The sequence below is a fragment of the Oncorhynchus masou genome, unplaced genomic scaffold (assembly GCF_036934945.1).
Source record: "Oncorhynchus masou masou isolate Uvic2021 unplaced genomic scaffold, UVic_Omas_1.1 unplaced_scaffold_540, whole genome shotgun sequence".
NCBI classification, from domain to species: Eukaryota; Metazoa; Chordata; class Actinopteri; order Salmoniformes; family Salmonidae; genus Oncorhynchus; species Oncorhynchus masou.
Window position 1 is genome coordinate 481,619 of NW_027011812.1, and position 25,244 is coordinate 506,862.

Sequence of the window (25,244 nt, forward strand, 5' to 3'; positions counted from 1 at the left end):
TAATGATGCCCCTCAGGACCCCTCTATCCTCTATCCAACCATGTTATTAATGATGCCCCTCAGGACCCCTCTATCCTCTATACAACCATGTTATATCCTCTATACAACCATGTTATTAATGATGCCCCTCAGGACCCCTCTATCCTCTATACAACCATGTTATTAATGATTCCCCTCAGTACCCCTCTATCCTCTATACAACCATGTTATTAATGATTCCCCTCAGGACCCCTCTATCCTCTATACAACCATGTTATTAATGATGCCCCTCAGTTATCCTCTATCCAACCATGTTATTAATGATGCCCCTCAGTTATCCTCTATCCAACCATGTTATTAATGATGCCCCTCAGGACCCCTCTATCCTCTATACAACCATGTTATTAATGATTCCCCTCAGTACCCCTCTATCCTCTATACAACCATGTTATTAATGATTCCCCTCAGGACCCCTCTATCCTCTATACAACCATGTTATTAATGATGCCCCTCAGTTATCCTCTATCCAACCATGTTATTAATGATGCCCCTCAGTTATCCTCTATCCAACCATGTTATTAATGATGCCCCTCAGGACCCCTCTATTCTCTATACAACCATGTTATTAATGATGCCCCTCAGGACCCCTCTATCCTCTATCCAACCATGTTATTAATGATGCCCCTCAGGACCCCTCTATCCTCTATACAACCATGTTATATCCTCTATACAACCATGTTATTAATGATGCCCCTCAGGACCCCTCTATCCTCTATACAACCATGTTATTAATGATGCCCCTCAGGACCCCTCTATCCTCTATACAACCATGTTATTAATGATTCCCCTCAGTACCCCTCTATCCTCTATACAACCATGTTATTAATGATGCCCCTCAGGACCCCTCTATCCTCTATACAACCATGTTATTAATGATGCCCCTCAGGACCCCTCTATCCTCTATACAACCATGTTATTAATGATGCCCCTCAGTACCCCTCTATCCTCTATACAACCATGTTATTAATGATGCCCCTCAGTACCCCTCTATCCTCTATACAACCATGTTATTAATGATTCCCCTCAGGACCCCTCTATCCTCTATACAACCATGTTATTAATGATGCCCCTCAGTTATCCTCTATCCAACCATGTTATTAATGATGCCCCTCAGTTATCCTCTATCCAACCATGTTATTAATGATGCCCCTCAGGACCCCTCTATCCTCTATACAACCATGTTATATCCTCTATACAACCATGTTATTAATGATTCCCCTCAGTACCCCTCTATCCTCTATACAACCATGTTATTAATGATGCCCCTCAGTACCCCTCTATCCTCTATACAACCATGTTATTAATGATGCCCCTCAGGACCCCTCTATCCTCTATACAACCATGTTATTAATGATGCCCCTCAGGACCCCTCTATCCTCTATACAACCATGTTATTAATGATGCCCCTCAGTTATCCTCTATCCAACCATGTTATTAATGATGCCCTCAGTTATCCTCTATCCAACCATGTTATTAATGATGCCCCTCAGGACCCCTCTATCCTCTATACAACCATGTTATATCCTCTATACAACCATGTTATTAATGATGCCCCTCAGTACCCCTCTATCCTCTATACAACCATGTTAGTAATGATGCCCCTCAGTACCCCTCTATCCTCTATACAACCATGTTATTAATGATGCCCCTCAGGACCCCTCTATCCTCTATACAACCATGTTATATCCTCTATACAACCATGTTATTAATGATGCCCCTCAGTACCCCTCTATCCTCTATACAACCATGTTAGTAATGATGCCCCTCAGTACCCCTCTATCCTCTATACAACCATGTTATTAATGATTCCCCTCAGGACCCCTCTATCCTCTATACAACCATGTTATTAATGATGCCCCTCAGTTATCCTCTATCCAACCATGTTATTAATGATGCCCTCAGTTATCCTCTATCCAACCATGTTATTAATGATGCCCCTCAGGACCCCTCTATCCTCTATACAACCATGTTATTAATGATGCCCCTCAGGACCCCTCTATCCTCTATACAACCATGTTATTAATGATGCCCCTCAGGACCCCTCTATTCTCTATACAACCATGTTATTAATGATGCCCCTCAGGACCCCTCTATTCTCTATACAACCATGTTATTAATGATGCCCCTCAGTACCCCTCTATCCTCTATCCAACCATGTTATTAATGATGCCCCTCAGGACCCCTCTATCCTCTATATAACCATGTTATATCCTCTATACAACCATGTTATTAATGATGCCCCTCAGGACCCCTCTATCCTCTATACAACCATGTTATTAATGATGCCCCTCAGGACCCCTCTATCCTCTATACAACCATGTTATTAATGATTCCCCTCCCCTCTATCCTCTATACAACCATGTTATTAATGATGCCCCTCAGGACCCCTCTATCCTCTATACAACCATGTTATTAATGATGCCCCTCAGGACCCCTCTATCCTCTATACAACCATGTTATTAATGATGCCCCTCAGTACCCCTCTATCCTCTATACAACCATGTTATTAATGATGCCCCTCAGTACCCCTCTATCCTCTATACAACCATGTTATTAATGATTCCCCTCAGGACCCCTCTATCCTCTATACAACCATGTTATTAATGATGCCCCTCAGTTATCCTCTATCCAACCATGTTATTAATGATGCCCCTCAGTTATCCTCTATCCAACCATGTTATTAATGATGCCCCTCAGGACCCCTCTATCCTCTATACAACCATGTTATATCCTCTATACAACCATGTTATTAATGATTCCCCTCAGTACCCCTCTATCCTCTATACAACCATGTTATTAATGATGCCCCTCAGGACCCCTCTATCCTCTATACAACCATGTTATTAATGATGCCCCTCAGGACCCCTCTATCCTCTATACAACCATGTTATATCCTCTATACAACCATGTTATTAATGATGCCCCTCAGTACCCCTCTATCCTCTATACAACCATGTTAGTAATGATGCCCCTCAGTTATCCTCTATCCTCTATCCAACCATGTTATTAATGATTCCCCTCAGTACCCCTCTATCCTCTATACAACCATGTTATTAATGATGCCCCTCAGTACCCCTCTATCCTCTATACAACCATGTTATTAATGATGCCCCTCAGGACCCCTCTATCCTCTATACAACCATGTTATTAATGATGCCCCTCAGGACCCCTCTATCCTCTATCCAACCATGTTATTAATGATGCCCCTCAGGACCCCTCTATCCTCTATACAACCATGTTATATCCTCTATACAACCATGTTATTAATGATGCCCCTCAGGACCCCTCTATCCTCTATACAACCATGTTATTAATGATGCCCCTCAGGACCCCTCTATCCTCTATACAACCATGTTATTAATGATGCCCCTCAGGACCCCTCTATCCTCTATCCAACCATGTTATTAATGATGCCCCTCAGTACCCCTCTATCCTCTATACAACCATGTTATTAATGATTCCCCTCAGTACCCCTCTATCCTCTATACAACCATGTTATTAATGATTCCCCTCAGTACCCCTCTATCCTCTATACAACCATGTTATTAATGATGCCCCTCAGTTATCCTCTATCCAACCATGTTATTAATGATGCCCCTCAGTTATCCTCTATCCAACCATGTTATTAATGATGCCCCTCAGGACCCCTCTATCCTCTATACAACCATGTTATATCCTCTATACAACCATGTTATTAATGATGCCCCTCAGGACCCCTCTATCCTCTATACAACCATGTTATTAATGATGCCCCTCAGTACCCCTCTATCCTCTATCCAACCATGTTATTAATGATTCCCCTCAGTACCCCTCTATCCTCTATACAACCATGTTATTAATGATGCCCCTCAGGACCCCTCTATCCTCTATACAACCATGTTATTAATGATGCCCCTCAGTACCCCTCTATCCTCTATACAACCATGTTATTAATGATGCCCCTCAGTTATCCTCTATACAACCATGTTATTAATGATGCCCCTCAGGACCCCTCTATCCTCTATCCAACCATGTTATTAATGATGCCCCTCAGTTATCCTCTATACAACCATGTTATTAATGATGCCCCTCAGTTATCCTCTATACAACCATGCTATTAATGATGCCCCTCAGTACCCCTCTATACAACCATGTCATTAATGATAACCATGGCTAGAGGACCGTGGCTAGAGGACCGTGGCTAGAGGACCGTGGCTAGAGGACCATAAAGCACAATAACAGCCAGTTTAATGTTTCTATTAGAAACTGTGTTTCTACTATGAAACAACTAGAGTCGCTAGAGATACTACGGCAGGTCAGACAGACGGATGAAAACAGAGAAACTATTTTTGTCAGAATGGATATCAAAGCCAAGTTGAATTTCCTCTGAACGTTTGATTGGCTGTATTGAATTAGGAAAACATCATAGAGACAGACTGGTCCTGGTGTATGGCCATATACAGGCATGGAGCAGGAATGTGTGAGACTGGCTCCGGTTCACCCAGCCACCCTACACTCTATCTGCCCTCAGGCCCCTGCCTCTCCCTGGGAGCCTCTCCCTGGGAGTCCCCCCTCACACAGAGATCTGATTCCCTGAACAAGACATCACCTCAATGATCCTCTGGCTGCCTCCATGTTTGGTTATCACAATACTGACCATGTCAAAAATAGAACAGACACACACTCATTCAATAATACAGAGCTCTCCAAAAGTATTGGGACAGTGATTTATTTGTTGTTATTTTGGCTCTGTACTCCAGCACTTTGGATTTTAAATGATACAATTACTACGAGGTTAAAGTGTAGATATCAAGCTCTAATTTGAGGGTATTTTCATCCATATTGGGTGAATCGTTTAGAAATTACTCCACTTTTTGTACATAAGCCCCCCACCCCCCAATTTAGAGGACCAAAAATCTTCGGACAAATTCACTTAAATTTGTAATACTCAAAAGTTTTGTATTTCGTTCCATAAGCAATGAGTTTCGGCACCGGAAGAGATGGCTGCCGTTTTACGATCTCTACAGGACTACAGGAAAAGGAGGACCGAGCACGCCCCCATTCTCATCGTCGGGGCTGTAGTGGAGCAGGTTGAGAGCTTCAGGTTCCTTGGTGTCCACATCACCAACAAACTAACATGGTCCTTGGTGTCCACATCACCAACAAACTAACATGGTCCTTGGTGTCCACATCACCAACAAACTAACATGGTCCTTGGTGTCCACATCACCAACAAACTAACATGGTCCTTGGTGTCCACATCACCAACAAACTAACATGGTCCTTGGTGTCCACATCACCAACAAACTAACATGGTCCTTTGTGTCCACATCACCAACAAACTAACATGGTCCTTGGTGTCCACATCACCAACAAACTAACATGGTCCTTGGTGTCCACATCACCAACAAACTAACATGGTCCAAGCACAGTCGTGAAGAGGGCACAACAAAACCTATTCCCAGTCAGGAGACTGAAAAGATTTGGCATGGGTCCTCAGATCCTCTAAAGGTTCTACAGCTGCACCATCGAGAGCATCCTGACTGGTTGCATCACTGCCTGATATGGCAACTGCCTGGCCTCCGACCACAGGGCACAAAAGAGGGTAGTGCGTACAGCCCAGTACATCTATACCTGCCAGAGGAAGGACCTAAAAATTGTCAAAGACTCCAGCGCCCAGTCTAGGTCCAAAAGGCTTGTTAATAGCTTCTACCCCCAAGCCATAAGACTCATGAACAGCTAATCCAAGGGCTACACAGACCACTCATTAGTGCTGCTGCTACTCTGTAAATTATCTGTGCATAGTCACTTTAACTCTACCTACATGTATATACTACCTCAATTACCTCGACTAACTGGTGCCCCCATTGACTCTGTACCGGTACCCCCTGTTTATAGCCTCCACATTGCCTCTGTACCGGTACCCCCTGTATATAGCTTCCACATTGACTCTGTACCGGTACCCCCTGTATATAGCCTCCACATTGACTCTGTACCGGTACCCCCTGTATTTTGCCTCGCTTGTTATTTTACTGCTGCGGTTTAATTATCCGTTAAGTTTATTATTTTTTACATAACACTTCTTTTTCTTAAAACTTCTTAAAACATTGTTGGTTAAGGGCTTGTCAGTAAGCATTTCACTGTGAGGTCTATTACACCTGTTGTATTCAACATTTCACTGTGAGGTCTATTACACCTGTTGTATTCAGCATTTCACTGTGAGGTCTACTACACCTGTTGTATTCAGCATTTCACTGTGAGGTCTACTACACCTGTTGTATTCAGCATTTCACTGTGAGGTCTATTACACCTGTTGTATTCAGCATTTCACTGTGAGGTCTACTACACCTGTTGTATTCAGCATTTCACTGTGAGGTCTATTACACCTGTTGTATTCAGCATTTCACTGTGAGGTCTACTACACCTGTTGTATTCAGCATTTCACTGTGAGGTCTACTACACCTGTTGTATTCAGGTCTACTACACCTGTTGTATTCAGCATTTCACTGTGAGGTCTATTACGCCTGTTGTATTCAGCATTTCACTGTAAGGTCTACTACACCTGTTGTATTCAGCATTTCACTGTGAGGTCTACTACACCTGGTGTATTCAGCATTTCACTGTGAGGTCTATTACGCCTGTTGTATTCAGCATTTCACTGGGAGGTCTACTACACCTGTTGTATTCAGCATTTCACTGGGAGGTCTACTACACCTGTTGTATTCAGCATTTCACTGTGAGGTCTATTACACCTGGTGTATTCAGCATTTCACTGTGAGGTCTATTACGCCTGTTGTATTCAGCATTTCACTGTGAGGTCTATTACGCCTGTTGTATTCAGCATTTCACTGTGAGGTCTACTACACCTGGTGTATTCAGCATTTCACTGTGAGGTCTATTACGCCTGTTGTATTCAGCATTTCACTGTGAGGTCTATTACGCCTGTTGTATTCAGCATTTCACTGTGAGGTCTACTACACCTGTTGTATTCAGCATTTCACTGTGAGGTCTACTACACCTGTTGTATTCAGCATTTCACTGTAAGGTCTACTACACCTGTTGTATTCAGCATTTCACTGTGAGGTCTATTACACCTGTTGTATTCAGCATTTCACTGGGAGGTCTATTACGCCTGTTGTATTCAGCATTTCACTGTGAGGTCTATTACGCCTGTTGTATTCAGCATTTCACTGTGAGGTCTACTACACCTGTTGTATTCAGCATTTCACTGGGAGGTCTATTACGCCTGTTGTATTCAGCATTTCACTGTGAGGTCTATTACGCCTGTTGTATTCAGCATTTCACTGTGAGGTCTATTACGCCTGTTGTATTCAGCATTTCACTGTGAGGTCTACTACACCTGTTGTATTCAGCATTTCACTGTGAGGTCTACTACACCTGTTGTATTCAGCATTTCACTGTGAGGTCTATTACGCCTGTTGTATTCAGCATTTCACTGTGAGGTCTATTACACCTGTTGTATTCAGCATTTCACTGTAAGGTCTACTACGCCTGTTGTATTCAGCATTTCACTGTGAGGTCTACTACACCTGTTGTATTCAGCATTTCACTGTGAGGTCTATTACGCCTGTTGTATTCAGCATTTCACTGTGAGGTCTATTACGCCTGTTGTATTCAGCATTTCACTGTGAGGTCTACTACACCTGTTGTATTCAGCATTTCACTGTGAGGTCTACTACGCCTGTTGTATTCAGCATTTCACTGTAAGGTCTACTACGCCTGTTGTATTCAGCATTTCACTGTGAGGTCTACTACACCTGTTGTATTCAGCATTTCACTGTGAGGTCTATTACGCCTGTTGTATTCAGCATTTCACTGTGAGGTCTATTACACCTGTTGTATTCAGCATTTCACTGTGAGGTCTACTACACCTGTTGTATTCAGCATTTCACTGTAAGGTCTACTACGCCTGTTGTATTCAGCATTTCACTGTGAGGTCTACTACACCTGTTGTATTCAGCATTTCACTGTGAGGTCTACTACACCTGTTGTATTCAGCATTTCACTGTGAGGTCTATTACGCCTGTTGTATTCAGCATTTCACTGTGAGGTCTACTACACCTGTTGTATTCAGCATTTCACTGTGAGGTCTACTACACCTGTTGTATTCAGCATTTCACTGTGAGGTCTACTACACCTGTTGTATTCAGCATTTCACTGTGAGGTCTACTACACCTGTTGTATTCAGCATTTCACTGTGAGGTCTATTACGCCTGTTGTATTCAGCATTTCACTGTGAGGTCTATTACGCCTGTTGTATTCAGCAGGTCACTGTGAGGTCTACTACACCTGTTGTATTCAGCATTTCACTGTGAGGTCTATTACACCTGTTGTATTCAGCATTTCACTGTGAGGTCTATTACACCTGTTGTATTCAGCATTTCACTGTGAGGTCTACTACGCCTGTTGTATTCAGCATTTCACTGTGAGGTCTATTACGCCTGTTGTATTTCAGCATTTCACTGTGAGGTCTATTACACCTGTTGTATTCAGCATTTCACTGTGAGGTCTATTACGCCTGTTGTATTCAGCACATGACAACTACAATTTGGTTACATGAAACTTATGATTCGACAAACTTGTTGGATGCATTCGCTGTTTGTTTTGGTTGTGTTTCAGATTATTTTGTGTCCAATAGAAATGAATGGTAAATAAAGATGAATCAGAAAGTTAGACGCACAAATATCATACACCCCAAAAATGCTAACCTCCCCTGTTACTGCAATGGTGAGAGGTTAGCATGTCTTGGAGGTATGATATGCTAACCTCCCCTATTATTGTAATGGTGAGAGGTTAAAATGTCTTGGAGGTATGATATGCTAACCTCCCCTATTATTGTAATGGTGAGAGGTTAGCATGTCTTGGAGGTATGATATGCTAACCTCCCCTGTTATTGTAATGGTGAGAGGTTAGCATGTCTTGGAGGTATGATATGCTAACCTCCCCTGTTATTGTAATGGTGAGAGGTTAGCATATCTTGGGGGTATGATGTAAAATGCTAACCTCCCCTGTTATTGTAATGGTGAGAGGTTAGCATGTCTTGGGGGTATGATATAACATGCTAACCTCCCCTGTTATTGTAATGGTGCGAGGTTAGCATGTCTTGGAGGTATGATCTTTGTGTCTTTCTCACTCGTAATTATTCACGATTCATTCAGGATTATCCGTAGCCATGGTAACATCCACTTTAATGTAGAAGTGCTTAGAAACATATCTAACCACGTTCTAACCACTAGGCTACCCTGCCGCCCCGAATACAACAAAAGCAAACAGCAAATGCATCCAACAAGTTTGTAACGTCACAAGCTTGATGTAATCATTGCGTGCTAGGAATATGGGACTGAATACTAAACGTTTGACTACTTTAATACACAAGTGAATTTGTCCTAATACTTTGCCTGTCATTTATAAAACGGCTCCCCTTATGTGGATGAAATACCCTCAAATTAATCTGACAGTCTGCACTTTAACCTCATAGTCACTGTATCATTTCCAATCTATAGTGCTGGAGTACAGAGCCAAACCAACCAACATGGATCCCTGTCTCAATACTGTTGGAGATCACTGTATTTCCTCTAGATGAGTGCGTGACAGTACCAGAGGAAGTTGGACTGATTTCCACTAGTATCTCTGGGGAACAGGGCTCAAATCTGCAAAAAAACAAGGGTCAGCCCATTCCCATCCCTCCCTCCCTCACACACACACATGCACACACACGCAGCCAATTTCCGAGTGAGCCCCTTTGCCAGAAAACGTGGTCCACGCCTGATATCATTCCCCCCCTGATAAAGCCCCCAGCTTCTCTAGTTCCCCAGCTCAGTATGTTTAAGCAGAACCACAGTATGTGGCCCTGTGTGGCTCAGTTGGTAGAGCATGATGCTCCAGGGCTGAGGGTTTGACTCCTGCTGGGGCCACCCAGACCAAAAGATAGGTCTGCACTACTTAAAGTCGCTTTGGATAGAAGTGTCTGCTCAATGGCAGAGGGTGAACGGACAAGACATGAGAATTAAGTGCCTTTGAACAGGGTATGGTAGTAGGTTCCAGGCGAACCGGTTTGTGTCCAGAACTGCAACACTGCTGGGTTTTTCACGCTCAACAGTTTCCTGTGTGTATCAAGAATGGTCCACCACCCAAAGGACATCCAGTCAACTTGACACAACAGTGGGAAGCCTTGGAGTCAACATGGGCCAGTATCCCTGTGGAGAGCTTTCAACACCTTGTGGAGTCCACGCCCCGACAAATTGAGGCTGTTCTGAGGGCTAAAGGGGAGGAGCAACTCAATATGAGGAAGGTGTTCTTAATGTTTTGTCCACTCAGTTCACCCCTCCAGGAAGATGGCATCTCTCCCTCCATCCACCCCTGTCCCCTCCCGGCCCACCCCCCAGGAAGATGGCATCTCTCCCTCCATCCACCCCTGTCCCCTCCTGGCCCACCCTCCAGGAAGATGGCATCACTCCCTCCATCCACCCCTGTCCCCTCCTGGCCCACCCCCCAGGAAGATGGCATCTCTCCCTCCATCCACCCCTGTCCCCTCCCGGCCCACCCTCCAGGAAGATGGCATCTCTCCCTCCATCCACCCCTGTCCCCTCCCGGCCCACCCCCCAGGAAGATGGCATCTCTCCCTCCATCCACCCCTGTCCCCACCCGGCCCACCCTCCAGGAAGATGGCATCTCTCCCTCCATCCACCCCTGTCCCCTCCTGGCCCACCCTCCAGGAAGACGGCATCTCTCCCTCCATCTACCCCTGTCCCCTCCCGGCCCACCCCCCAGGAAGACGGCATCTCTCCCTCCATCCACCCCTGTCCCCTCCTGGCCCACCCTCCAGGAAGACGGCATCTCTCCCTCCATCCACCCCTGTCCCCTCCTGGCCCACCCTCCAGGAAGATGGCATCTCTCCCTCCATCCACCCCTGTCCCCTCCCGGCCCACCCTCCAGGAAGACGGCATCTCTCCCTCCATCCACCCCTGTCCCCTCCTGGCCCACCCTCCAGGAAGATGGCATCTCTCCCTCCATCCACCCCTGTCCCCTCCCGGCCCACCCCCCAGGAAGATGGCATCTCTCCCTCCATCCACCCCTGTCCCCTCCTGGCCCACCCTCCAGGAAGATGGCATCTCTCCCTCCATCCACCCCTGTCCCCACCCGGCCCACCCCCAGGAAGATGGCATCTCTCCCTCCATCCACCCCTGTCCCCTCCCGGCCCACCCCCAGGAAGATGGCATCTCTCCCTCCATCCACCCCTGTCCCCTCCCGGCCCACCCCCAGGAAGATGGCATCTCTCCCTCCATCCACCCCTGTCTCCACCCGGCCCACCCTCCAGGAAGATGGCATCTCTCCCTCCATCCACCCCTGTCCCCTCCTGGCCCACCCCCAGGAAGATGGCATCTCTCCCTCCATCCACCCCTGTCCCCTCCTGGCCCACCCCCCAGGAAGACGGCATCACTCCCTCCATCTACCCATGTCTCCACCCGGCCCACCCTCCAGGAAGATGGCATCTCTCCCTCCATCCACCCCTGTCCCCTCCCGGCCCACCCTCCAGGAAGATGGCATCTCTCCCTCCATCCACCCCTGTCCCCTCCTGGCCCACCCCCAGGAAGATGGCATCTCTCCCTCCATCCACCCCTGTCCCCTCCCGGCCCACCCCCGGGAAGACGGCATCTCTCCCTCCATCCACCCCTGTCCCCTCCCGGCCCACCCCCAGGAAGATGGCATCTCTCCCTCCATCCACCCCTGTCCCCTCCCGGCCCACCCCCAGGAAGACGGCATCTCTCCCTCCATCCACCCCTGTCCCCTCCCGGCCCACCCTCCAGGAAGATGGCATCTCTCCCTCCATCCACCCCTGTCCCCACCCGGCCCACCCCCAGGAAGACGGCATCTCTCCCTCCATCCACCCCTGTCCCCACCCGGCCCACCCCCCAGGAAGACGGCATCTCTCCCTCCATCTACCCATGTCTCCACCCGGCCCACCCCCAGGAAGATGGCATCTCTCCCTCCATCCACCCCTGTCCCCTCCCGGCCCACCCCCCAGGAAGATGGTATCTCTCCTCCATCTACCCATGTCTCCACCCGGCCCACCCCCAGGAAGATGGCATCTCTCCTCCATCCACCCCTGTCCCCACCCGGCCCACCCCCAGGAAGATGGCATCTCTCCCTCCATCCACCCCTGTCCCCTCCTGGCCCACCCTCCAGGAAGATGGCATCTCTCCCTCCATCCACCCCTGTCCCCTCCTGGCCCACCCTCCAGGAAGATGGCATCTCTCCCTCCACCCCTGTCCCCACCCGGCCCACCCCCAGGAAGACAATGATCTGTCCTTACTGAATAGTCTCTCTTTCTTGAATAAAACGTTTCATTCATGACACAAATATAGTGTTTTCTGGGAATGGCTCATTAGTCATGCTTTAACACTGGAGGGACATTCCTATAGTCTTAAAGTGGCGTGTGTTTTAAACAGACCGTCTCTACAGTACTGCTACGTAACAGAATACCCAACAGACCTGGAGGGTCCCAGTCACAGACAGTAACACCCTCTGTGTTGGGTTAGAGGGATTTTAACAGGGCTGTAGGGCTGTAGGGTTCTGCCTCTACAGTTATGTAACAGAGTTCCTAACAGACTAACAATGACAACAACCAAAACGAATCAGGTGGGGTTTTAGGAGGGGTTCTGAAAGACACTCAAGGGGCTGTCCACTAGCAACAACAACTGGGACCTACAAGATACCCACCATGAGATGCCCACTTCGAGGCCAACAAAAGAAAAACCCACACCAAACTTAGAGAGGAAAAAAAACAAAATCTCTCAAAACAACTAAAGGAGTTGACCCTCCACATCTATCAAGACAACTAAAGGTGTTGACCCTCCACATCTATCAAGACAACTAAAGGAGATGACCCTCCACATCTATCAAGACAACTAAAGGAGATGACCCTCCACATCTATCAAGACAACTAAAGGAGTTGACCCTCCACATCTATCAAGACAACTAAAGGAGTTGACCCTCCACATCTATCAAGACAACTAAAGGAGTTGACCCTCCACATCTATCAAGACAACTGGGTCACTGGGCCAGCCACTCTTTAAACAGCACCTGGGCCAGCCACTCGTTAAACATCACCTGGGCCAGCCACTCGTTAAACATCACCTGGGCCAGCCACTCGTTAAACAGCACCTGGGCCAGCCACTCGTTAAACATCACCTGGGCCAGCCACTCGTTAAACATCACAGGTAAAACACATAGACTAACGAGGTGACACCAACCGGTGCGCCCATCGTACTAACGAGGTGACACCAACCGGTGCGCCCATCGTACTAACGAGGTGACACCAACCGGTGCGCCCATCGTACTAACGAGGTGACACCAACCGGTGCGCCCATCGTACTAACGAGGTGACACTAATCGGGGTCAACCCTCTGACTACCAGCGCTCCTGCACAGAGGCTTCAATGAAAGGAAAGACAACAGTGTGTGTATGTGGCACTAACCTGCAGACGGTGGTCTCAGGGAGGTATGTGGAGGTGGGGGCGTTGCCGGGTCTGAAGTTGGACACGTTGAAGTGAGAGAGGGTGTGGTCTATGAAGCCGTGCATGGTGCCCGTCTGACTGTACATGTACTGGTACACCAGCCTGGGAATGAAGTCTGAGGTAAACGAGATCACAAACGCCTGACAGGGAGAGAGAGCACAATAAAGGGAGACTGAGGTTGACATTTAGGAGCTTTTTCTACTCACACAGAATCAGACTCATTGACATTTTTATGTCTCAGCATGATCGCAAAACTGTATCTGTCTCAATGGCACTCAGATGCCACAATGAGACAGACACGTTGTAATCTCTATACCATAATGAGACAGACACACGTTGTGATCTCTATACCATAATGAGACAGACACACGTTGTGATCTCTATACCATAATGAGAGACAGACACACGTTGTGATCTCTATACCATAATGAGACAGACACACGTTGTGATCTCTATACCATAATGAGACAGACACACGTTGTGATCTCTATACCATAATGAGACAGACACACGTTGTGATCTCTATACCATAATGAGACAGACACACGTTGTGATCTCTATACCATAATGAGACAGACACACGTTGTAATCTCTATACCATAATGAGACAGACACACGTTGTGATCTCTATACCATAATGAGACAGACACACGTTGTAATCTCTATACCATAATGAGACAGACACGTTGTGATCTCTATACCATAATGAGACAGACACGTTGTGATCTCTATACCATAATGAGACAGACACATGTTGTGATCTCTATACCTTAATGAGACAGACACGTTGTGATCTCTATACATCTTTACGCGACTTTAACTAGGTAAGTTAACTAGGTATGCTGACCTACCCTGGCCAAACCCTAACGACACTGGGCTAATTGTCCTATGGGACTCCCAATCACGGCCGCGTGTGATACAACCTGGAATCGAACCAGGAACTGTAGTGACGCCTCTAGCACTGAGATGCAGTTCCTTAGACCGCTGTGCCACTCGGGAGCCTCGGGACAGAATGAGGAAGTGGATATAATATATTTATAAAATATTGATTACTATGTATAGCTTTATAAGACTATAAATGACCAAACACCCAGCTTTGGAGTAGTTAGATGGTCCATTTCCCTGCTTTTGAGAGGAGACTTCCAGCAATTGTGCTAAGCTAACGAGATGCTAACTTCAATGACCTCCAAACTGCATGTGTGTGGAGGTGGTTCCCAGGGAGAAGCTGGTCCCTGAAGACAGATAGTGTCTTATGGTCTCTCCCTGATATGATCATATAAATCTGCTCTATATTAAACTGCCAAGGCTTACAGCCGTGAGATCACACACTGTTGTTTTAAGGTTTACAGCAGCAAAACAATCCACATGAAACATAAAGCCAACATTACTATTCTGACTGAATATCACTCCATCAGAGACATATTACAGAGGACATTCTCTCATCACGTCAAACAGAGAGACATATTACAGAGGACATTATCTCATGTAGCATTAAATATTTGGGGGATTATCTGGTTGATCCATTTACAGGATGATGTCTGGCTGGATCAGGATCTAGGATGAGCAACACCCTAAAAGGGTCTGAAAAGCAGCCGAGCTTTAAGAGAGATATTAAGTTCTAAGAGCCTAGTGAACCTTCTGTGAGGCTGCAGAATGTTGACCTGGCTGCAGAATGCTGACCTGGCTGCAGAATGTTGACCTGGCTGCAGAATGTTGACCTGGCTGCAGAATGTTGACCTGGCTGCAGAATGTTGACCTGGCTGCAGAATGCTGACCTGGCTGCAGAATGCTGACCTGGCGGCAGAATGCTGACCTGGCGGCAGAATGTTGACCTGGCTGCAGAATGTTGACCTGGCTGCAGAATGTTGACCTGGCTGCAGAATGTTGACCTGGCTGCAGAATGTTGACCTGGCTGCAGAATGTTGACCTGGCTGCAGAATGTTGACCTGGCTGCAGAATGTTCACCTGGCTGCAGAATGTTCACCTGGCTGCAGAATGTTCACCTGGCTGCAGAATGTTCACCTGGCTGCAGAATGTTCACGTGGCTGCAGAATGTTCACGTGGCTGCAGAATGTTCACGTGGCTGCAGAATGTTCACGTGGCTGCAGAATGTTCACGTGGCTGCAGAATGTTCACCTGGCTGCAGAATGTTCACCTGGCTGCAGAATGTTCACGTGGCTGCAGAATGTTCACGTGGCTGCAGAATGTTCACGTGACGCAGGTAGAGAGGACACAGGCCTGGGGGCCTGGTAAGGATCCCCATCAGAGAAAGAGACGCAGGTATAGAGGACACAGGCCTGGGGGCCTGGTAAGGATCCCCATCAGAGAAAGAGACGCAGGTATAGAGGACACAGGCCTGGGGGCCTGGTAAGGATCCCCATCAGAGAAAGAGACGCAGGTATAGAGCACACAGGCCTGGGGGCCTGGTAAGGATCCCCATCAGAGAAAGAGACGCAGGTAGAGAGGACACAGGCCTGGGGGCCTGGTAAGGATCCCCATCAGAGAAAGAGACGCAGGTATAGAGGACACAGGCCTGGGGGCCTGGTAAGGATCCCCATCAGAGAAAGAGACGCAGGTATAGAGGACACAGGCCTGGTGGCCTGGTAAGGATCCCCATCAGAGAAAGAGACGCAGGTATAGAGGACACAGGCCTGGGGGCCTGGTAAGGATCCCCATCAGAGAAAGAGACGCAGGTATAGAGCACACAGGCCTGGGGGCCTGGTAAGGATCCCCATCAGAGAAAGAGACGCAGGTATAGAGGACACAGGCCTGGGGGCCTGGTAAGGATCCCCATCAGAGAAAGAGACGCAGGTATAGAGGACACAGGCCTGGGGGCCTGGTAAGGATCCCCATCAGAGAAAGAGACGCAGGTTTAGAGGACACAGGCCTGGGGGCCTGGTAAGGATCCGCCGACAGCGAGAGGGAAATCTGCCTATATCAACAATAGTACTTGCCAATGGACAATACATTTGGACAATCAATTAGACGAGGTACGATCACGAATATCCTACCAACGGGACATCAAAAACTGTAATATCTTATGTTTCACCGAATCGTGGCTGAATGTCGACATGGACATTCAGCTGGCGGGATTTACGCTGCACCGGCTAGATAGAGCAGCACACTCCGGGTAAGACGAGGGGGAGAGATCTGTGTACATTTGTAAACAACAGCTGGTGCACAAAATCTAAGGAAGTCTCTAGATTTTGCTCGCCTGAAGTAGAGTATCTCATGATAAACTGTAGACCACACAATTTGCCAAGAGAGTTTTCATCTAGATTTTTTGAGGTTGTTTATTTTCCACCACAGGTGGAAGCTTGCCTCTAAGACTGCAATCAGTCAGTAATAGAAGGAAATAGGCAAACAGGAAAAATCTCACCCAGAGGTGTCACTCCTAGCGGCAGGGGACTTTAATACAGGAAAACCGAAATCAGTCTTACCTAAATTCTATCAGCATGTTAAATGTGCAACCAGAGGGGAAAAAAAAACTCTAAACCACCTTTACACCACATACAGAGACGCATAAAAAGCTCTCCCTCGCCCCCCATTTGGCAAATCTGACCATAATTCCATCCTCCTGATTCATGCTTACAAACAAAAACTAAAGCAGGAAGTACCAGTAACTCGGTCAATAAAGAAGATGACCCAGATACTAAGCCACGGGACTGTTTGGCTAGCACAGACTGGAATATGTTCCGGATTCCTCCAATATGTTCCGGATTCCTCCAACATTGAGGAGTACACCACATCCGTGACTGGCTTCATCAAGAAGTGCATCAATGACGTCCTCCCCACTGTACGTACATAACCCAACCAGAAGCCATGGATTACAGGCAACATCCGCTCTGAGCTAAAGGGAAGAGCTGCCGCCTTCAAGGAGCGTGACTAACCAGGAAGCTTATAAGAAATGCCACTACGCCCTCAGACGAACCATCAAACAGGCAAAGCGCCAATACAGGACTAAGATTGAGTCGTACTAAACCAGCTCCGACGCTCATCAGATGTGGAACGGTTTGCAAACTATTACAGACTACAAAGGGAAGAACAGCCGTGAGCTGACCAGTGACACAAGCCTACCAGACGAGCTAAATCACTTCTATGCTCGCGTCGGGGCAAGCAATACTGATGCATGCATGAGAGCATCAGCTGTTCTGGATGACTGTGTGATCACGCTCTCCGTAGCTGATGTGAGTAAACAGGTCAACATTCACAAGGCTGTGGGGCCAGAGGGATTACCATGACGTGTGCTCCGTGCATGTGCTGACCAATTGGCAGGTGTCTTCACAGACATTTTCAACACGTCCCTGAATGAGTCTGTAAAACCAACATGTTTCAAGCAGAACACCATAGTCCCTGTACCCAAGAACACTAAGGTAACCTGCCTAAATGACTACAGACCCGTAGCACTCACGTCCGTAGCCATGAAGTACTTTGAAAGGCTGGTCATGGCTCACAACACCATTATTCCAGAAACCCTAGACCCACTCCAATTTGCATACCTCTCAAACAGATGCACAGATGATGCAGTCTCTATTGCACTCCACACCTCCCTTTCACACCTGGACTAAAGGAACACCTACGTGAGAATGCTATTCATTGACTACAGTTCAGCGTTCAACACCATAGTGCCATTACTATTATTTGACCATGCTGGTCATTTATGAACATCTTGGCCATGTTCTGTTATAATCTCCACCCGGCACAGTCAGAAGAGGACTGGCCACCCCTCATAGCCTGGTTCCTCTCTAGGTTTCTACCTAGGATTTGGCCTTTATAGGGAGTTTTCCTAGCCACTGTGCTTCTACACCTGCATTGCTTGCTGTTTGGGGTTTTAGGCTGGGTTTCTGTACAGCACGTTGATATATCAGCTGATGTAAGGGCTATATAAATGCATTTGATCAAAGCTCATTACTAAGCTAAGGACTCTGGGACTAAACACCCAGGACCCTCTGCAACTGGTAAGGTGGTAAGGGTAGGTGGTAAGGGTAGGTAACAACACACAAGGCACGACTCCAACACCATCATTAAGTTGCAGACGACAACAACCTGATCACTGACAATGACAATGACGAGACAATCTATAGGGTGGAGGTCAGAGACCTGGCAGGGTGGTGCCAGAATAACAACGTATCCCTCAACTCCCCCAAAAGGCGGGCCGAACACGCCCCCATTCTCATTGACGGGGCTGTAATGGAGCAAGTTGAGAGCTTCAAGTTCCTTGGTGTCCACATCACCAACAAACTAGAATGGTCCAAACACACTAGGATAGTCGCGAATAGGCCACAACAAAGCCTATTCCCCCTCAGGAAACTAAAAAGATTTGGCATGGGTCCTCAGATTACTCAATGAGCTGTATAAGGCCATAAACAAACAAGACAATTCTCATCCAGAGGTGGCGCTCCTAGTAGCCGGAGACTAATGCAGGAAAACTGAAATCCATCTTAACTAATTTATACCAGCAAGTCACGTGCAACTAGAGCTGAAAAAACTGAATCACATTTACTCCACACAATGGACTGACTATCACAGTGCTACTTCATATTAACTTCCAGTGTAGTGACTGACTATCACAGTGCTACTTCATATTAACTTCCAGTGTAGTGACTGAGCGCTACTTCATATTAACAGTGTAGTGACTGACTATCACAGTGCTACTTCATATTAACTTCCAGTGTAGTGACTGACTATCACAGTGCTACTTCATATTAACTTCCAGTGTAGTGACTGACTATCACAGTGCTACTTCATATTAACTTCCAGTGTAGTGACTGACTATCACAGTGCTACTTCATATTAACTTCCAGTGTAGTGACTGACTATCACAGTGCTACTTCATATTAACTTCCAGTGTAGTGACTGACTATCACAGTGCTACTTCATATTAACTTCCAGTGTAGTGACTGACTATCACAGTGCTACTTCATATTAACTTCAAGTGTAGTGACTGACTATCACAGTGCTACTTCATATTAACTTCCAGTGTAGTGACTGACTATCACAGTGCTACTTCATTCCGGACGGATTTCTGCCTGCTTGAACAGCAATAGCTCAGATACACATGAAAACATTAAATGACCCCGGGAAACGACAGAACATCACTAAGAAATGCAGAAAAACAATATAACATTAAAAATGGGTGAATATTATCTTTATTGCATCAGGGTGCAAAAATACACCGTGTTTTTAGAATGAGTGTGTGCCCTCCAATGTTAACACTTACGTTTATAATGACAGAGAACTTTCCCATTCCACTCAGGATGTTGTACCAGATTCCTGCAGAGAGAGAGAACAGAGTTGTGAGAGAAGAGTGGAGGGGTGTGGATCTGTGTGTGGACATGCGTCTTTGCGTGCAAGCGTGTGTGTTACCGATGTCTTTGGCTTGGACAGCGTCCGGTCGTCGCAGCTCGGTGACAAACTTCTTGGCATCGAGGCGGATCTCGATCACGTTGTTGAGAAGAGCGAAGAGAGGAGCCAGAGGGAACGATGCGACAAACAGAGAAACAAAACCAAACTGGATAACTGGGGAGAGAACACACACACGGTGTTAGTTGAGAGGAACAACATGAGGAAGTGTATGGAACAAGTCATTATCTTATCTGGAGGTCCTCTACAACACACCAACAAACAGCTGGAGGGCAGGGGACCCACCCCAGAGTTCAGGGCAGGGGACCCACCCCAGAGTTCAGGACCTAGCAGGGGACCCACCCCAGAGTTCAGGACCTAGCAGGACCCACCCCAGAGTTCAGGACCTAGCAGGTGACCCACCTAGCAGGTGACCCACCTGTCCAGGTAACAGGAGAGAGTGGCAGGGTGGTATGGTCTCTGTCCAGGTAACAGGGTGGTATGGTCTCTGTCCAGGTAACAGGGTGGTATGGTCTCTGTCCAGGTAACAGGGTGGTATGGTCTCTGTCCAGGTAACAGGGTGGTATGGTCTCTGTCCAGGTAACAGGGTGGTATGGTCTCTGTCCAGGTAACAGGGTGGTATGGTCTCTGTCCAGGTAACAGGGTGGTATGGTCTCTGTCCAGGTAACAGGGTGGTATGGTCTCTGTCCAGGTAACAGGGTGGTATGGTCTCTGTCCAGGTAACAGGGTGGTATGGTCTCTGTCCAGGTAACAGGGTGGTATGGTCTCTGTCCAGGTAACAGGGTGGTATGGTCTCTGTCAGGTAACAGGGTGGTATGGCCTCTGTCCCAGGTAACAGGGTGGTATGGCCTCTGTCCGGTAACAGGGTGGTATGGCCTCTGTCCAGGTAACAGGGTGGTATGGCCTCTGTCCAGGTAACAGGGTGGTATGGTCTCTGTCCAGGTAACAGGGTGGTATGGTCTCTGTCCAGGTAACAGGGTGGTATGGTCTCTGTCCAGGTAACAGGGTGGTATGGTCTCTGTCCAGGTAACAGGGTGGTATGGTCTCTGTCCAGGTAACAGGGTGGTATGGTCTCTGTCCAGGTAACAGGGTGGTATGGTCTCTGTCCAGGTAACAGGGTGGTATGGTCTCTGTCCAGGTAACAGGGTGGTATGGCCTCTGTCCAGGTAACAGGGTGGTATGGCCTCTGTCCCGGTAACAGGGTGGTATGGCCTCTGTCCAGGTAACAGGGTGGTATGGCCTCTGTCCAGGTAACAGGGTGGTATGGTCTCTGTCCAGGTAACAGGGAGAGAGAGGCAGGGTGGTATGGTCCAGGTGTCTAGTTAACTACCTGACCTCCTCACCTCTGTTATCTACTGTTACTATATACTCACTCATCTCCATGTACTCGGGGGTCAGTCCTTCAAAGGGGACCAGGGTGTAGTCGAGGTTCCACTGTTGAGGAGGTCTGGCACGCTGCTCCTCTCTCTCCTCCAATGAAATCCCCTTACCCTTCCATGCTCGGATCAACTTCTTCAACTTACTGACGAGGGAGAGCGAGAAGGGAGGAAGAGATGGAGAGAGAAAAGGAAAGATGGAGTCAGAGAGAAAGAGAATCATGAAACTCGATGACACCAAGACACTATAGGACACAATAGGACACTATGAGCCACTATAAGCTGCTATAAGCTGCTATGCGCCCCAGTGAAGCAGCACAGAGTAATGGAGAACATCCTAACATTAAAAAAGATGCTATGAACCACTACGAGCCACTATGAGACACTATGAGCCACTACGAGCCCCAGTGAGAAAGCACAGAGTAGTAGAGAACGTCCTAACATTAAAAAAGATGCTATGAACCACTATGAGCCACTATGAGCCACTATGAGCCACTAGGAGCCACTAGGAGCCACTAGGAGCCACTAGGAGCCACTAGGAGCCACTAGGAGCCACTATGAGCCCCAGTAAAGCAGCACAGAGTAGTAGAACGTCCTAACATTAAAATATTAAATGAGCCACAATGAGCCACTATGAACCACTAGGAGCCACTATGAACCACTAGGAGCCAATATGAGCCACTACGAACCACTATGAGCCACTATGATCTCCAGTGAAGCAGCACAGAGTAATAGAGAACGTCCTAACATTAAAATATTAAATGAGCCACAATGAGCCACTATGAACCACTAGGAGCCACTATGAACCACTAGGAGCCAATATGAGCCACTACGAACCACTACGAACCACTATGATCCCCAGTGAAGCAGCACAGAGTAATAGAGAACGTCCTAACATTAACATATTAAATCCCTGATATTGATGTTAGGCTCATAAAGTCAGGAGAGAAAATGTCCTTCAGCAGAATCTGATAATGGCAGATATAGAGGAGGAATGGGCAGGGCAGTGTGTGTGTGCGCGCGTGTGTGTGTGTACTCACGGGATGCCAATCTCAAAGACATTGTTCTGAATGAGTTGTTTCCCCACCATGATGATGCTGAGCTGAATACATAACTCTATTAAACAACCTCCAGGGGCACACTGAGAGTGAGAAAGTGAGAGAGAGGGGGGGGCAGAGCCAAGAGTATGACAGAGGCCAGACAGTAAGTTGTAAGCAAGAACATTAGCGTACAAACACCCCCTCCACTAACACCCCCCCCCCCCCCCTCACCTCCTCCATCCGGTAGTCATTAAAAACATAGACGTAGTCTCCCGGCCTGCCTGCAAACCTGTCAACACACACACACACACACAGCAGGGTGAGTATAATTACATAAAGGCTGTCAAAGACCTGTTCTATTCTGTATGTTAACATGTTAACCCCTAGCCCCAACCCCTAACCCCAACCCCTAACCCCAACCCCTAACCCAGTATCATTCATCTCTCCACATGTTAACCCCTAACCCCAACCCCTAACCCTAATCCCTAACCCCTAACCCAGTGTCATTCATCTCTCCACATGTTAACCCCTAACCCCAACCCCTAACCCTAATCCCTAACCCCTAACCCAGTGTCATTCATCTCTCCACATGTTAACCCCTAACCCCAACCCCACACCCTAACCCCTAACCCTAATCCCTAACCCAGTGTCATTCATCTCTCCACATGTTAACCCCTAACCCCAACCCCTAACCCCAAACCCAGTGTCATTCATCTCTCCACATGTTAACCCCTAACCCCAACCCCTAACCCTAATCCCTAACCCCTAACCCAGTATCATTCATCTCTCCACATGTTAACCCCTAACCCTAACCCCTAACCCTAACCCCTAGCCCCAACCCCTAACCCCAACCCCTAACCCAGTGTCATTCATCTCTCCACATGTTAACCCCTAACCCTAACCCCTAACCCTAACCCCTAGCCCCAACCCCTAACCCTAACCCCTAACCCTAACCCCTAACCCAGTGTCATTCATCTCTCCACATGTTAACCCCTAACCCCAACCCCTAACCCTAACCCCTAACCCAGTGTCATTCATCTCTCCACATGTCAACCCCTAACCCAGTGTCATTCATCTCTCCACATGTCAACCCCTAACCCCAACCCCTAACCCTAACCCCTAACCCAGTGTCATTCATCTCTCCATATGTTAACCCCTAACCCTAACCCATAACCCCAACCACTAACCCTAAACCCTAACCCAGTGTCATTCATCTCTCCACATGTTAACCCCTAACCCCAACCCCTAACCCTAATCCCTAACCCCTAACCCAGTGTCATTCATCTCTCCACATGTTAACCCCTAACCCCAACCCCTAACCCTAATCCCTAACCCCTAACCCAGTGTCATTCATCTCTCCACATGTTAACCCCAACCCCTAACCCTAATCCCTAACCCAGTGTCATTCATCTCTCCACATGTTAGCCCCTAACCCCAACCCCTAATCCTAACCCCTAACCCAGTGTCATTCATCTCTCCACATGTTAACCCCTAACCCAGTGTCATTCATCTCTCCACATGTTAACCCCTAACCCCAACCCCTAACCCTAACCCTAACCCCTAACCCAGTGTCATTCATCTCTCCACATGTTAGCCCCTAACCCCAACCCCTAACCCTAATCCCTAACCCAGTGTCATTCATCTCTCCACATGTTAACCCCTAACCCCAACCCCTAGTGTCATTCATCCTAATAACCCCTAACCCCAACGCCTAACCCCTAACCCAGTGTCATTCATCTCTCCACATGTTAACCCCTAACCCCAACCCCTAACCCCTAACCCTAACCCCTAACCCAGTGTCATTCATCTCTCCACATGTTAACCCACGTATACATGTGTGTGTCCAACCCGTCCCTAAGCCTAATTCCTAACCTCTAACCCAGTAGAAAAGCCTTCAGAATCAGATGCTGCTCAAAGTTACTCTCTGTCCTTGGAATCTCTGGGAGAGGAGAGAGGGGGAATGGATTCAGAACAGGGATGAAAGAGGTAACCACAACTCTAACCCTAATCCCTAAATAATCTGAATGTGTCATTCAGCTACAACACTTAATAATCAGGTGTTTACCCAGCTAACCCTGAAATCCCTAACCTTAATAATCTGAATGTAGAGGTGTGTTACCCAGCTACAACATTTAATAATCTGAACATGTTAACCCCTACAACACTTAATAATCCAACCCCTAACATTTAATAATCCTAATCCCTAACACTAAATAATCTAACCCAGTGTCATTCATCACTTAATAATCTGAATGTAGAACCCAGCTACAACACTAAATAATCTGAATGTAGAGGTGTGTTACCCAGCTACAACACTTAATAATCTGAATGTAGGTGTGTTACCCAGCTACAACATTAATAATCTGAATGTAGAGGTGTGTTACCCAGCTACAACCTTAATAATCTGAATGTAGAACCCAGCTAAAACCTTAATAATCTGAATGTCATTCATCTCAACCTAAATAATCATGTTACCCAGCTACAACACTTAATAATCCAGGTGTGTTACCCAGCTAAAACACTTAATAATCTGAATTCATCTGTTACCACATAACCCCACTAAATACTGAATGTGTGTGTGTCTGAATATAGAGGTGTGTTACCCAGCTCCCTTAATAATCTGAAAGAAAGCTACAACATTTAATAGAATGTAGGGTGTGTTACCCGCTACAACACTAAATAATCTGAAGTAGAGTGTGTTACCCAGCTACAACACTTAATAATCTGAATGTAGATGCTGTCAAAGTTACCTCAGCTACAACACTTAATAATCTGAATGTAGAGGGAATGGAGAGAAGAGGGATGAATAGAGTGTGTTAAGCTAAAACACTTAATAATCTGAATGTAGAGGTGTGTTACCCAGCTACAACACTAAATAATCTGAATGTAGAGGTGTGTTACCCAGCTACA

At 47.1% G+C, this 25,244-nt stretch overlaps 1 protein-coding gene across 1 annotated transcript in view; it reads right to left on the bottom strand.

Moving 5' to 3' along the window:
- LOC135535984 (anoctamin-2-like) overlaps nt 1-25,244 on the bottom strand; it is a 51,657-nt gene that overhangs the window by 15,949 nt on the left and 10,464 nt on the right. The window contains exons 4-10 of the mRNA XM_064962386.1: nt 24,214-24,273; nt 22,616-22,623; nt 22,335-22,435; nt 21,292-21,440; nt 19,922-20,074; nt 19,776-19,828; nt 13,517-13,695 (exon numbers count right to left, since the gene is read on the bottom strand). Of these exons, the coding sequence (XP_064818458.1) occupies nt 13,517-13,695; nt 19,776-19,828; nt 19,922-20,074; nt 21,292-21,440; nt 22,335-22,435; nt 22,616-22,623; nt 24,214-24,273 (703 nt within the window). The remainder of the gene's footprint in view (nt 1-13,516; nt 13,696-19,775; nt 19,829-19,921; nt 20,075-21,291; nt 21,441-22,334; nt 22,436-22,615; nt 22,624-24,213; nt 24,274-25,244) is intronic.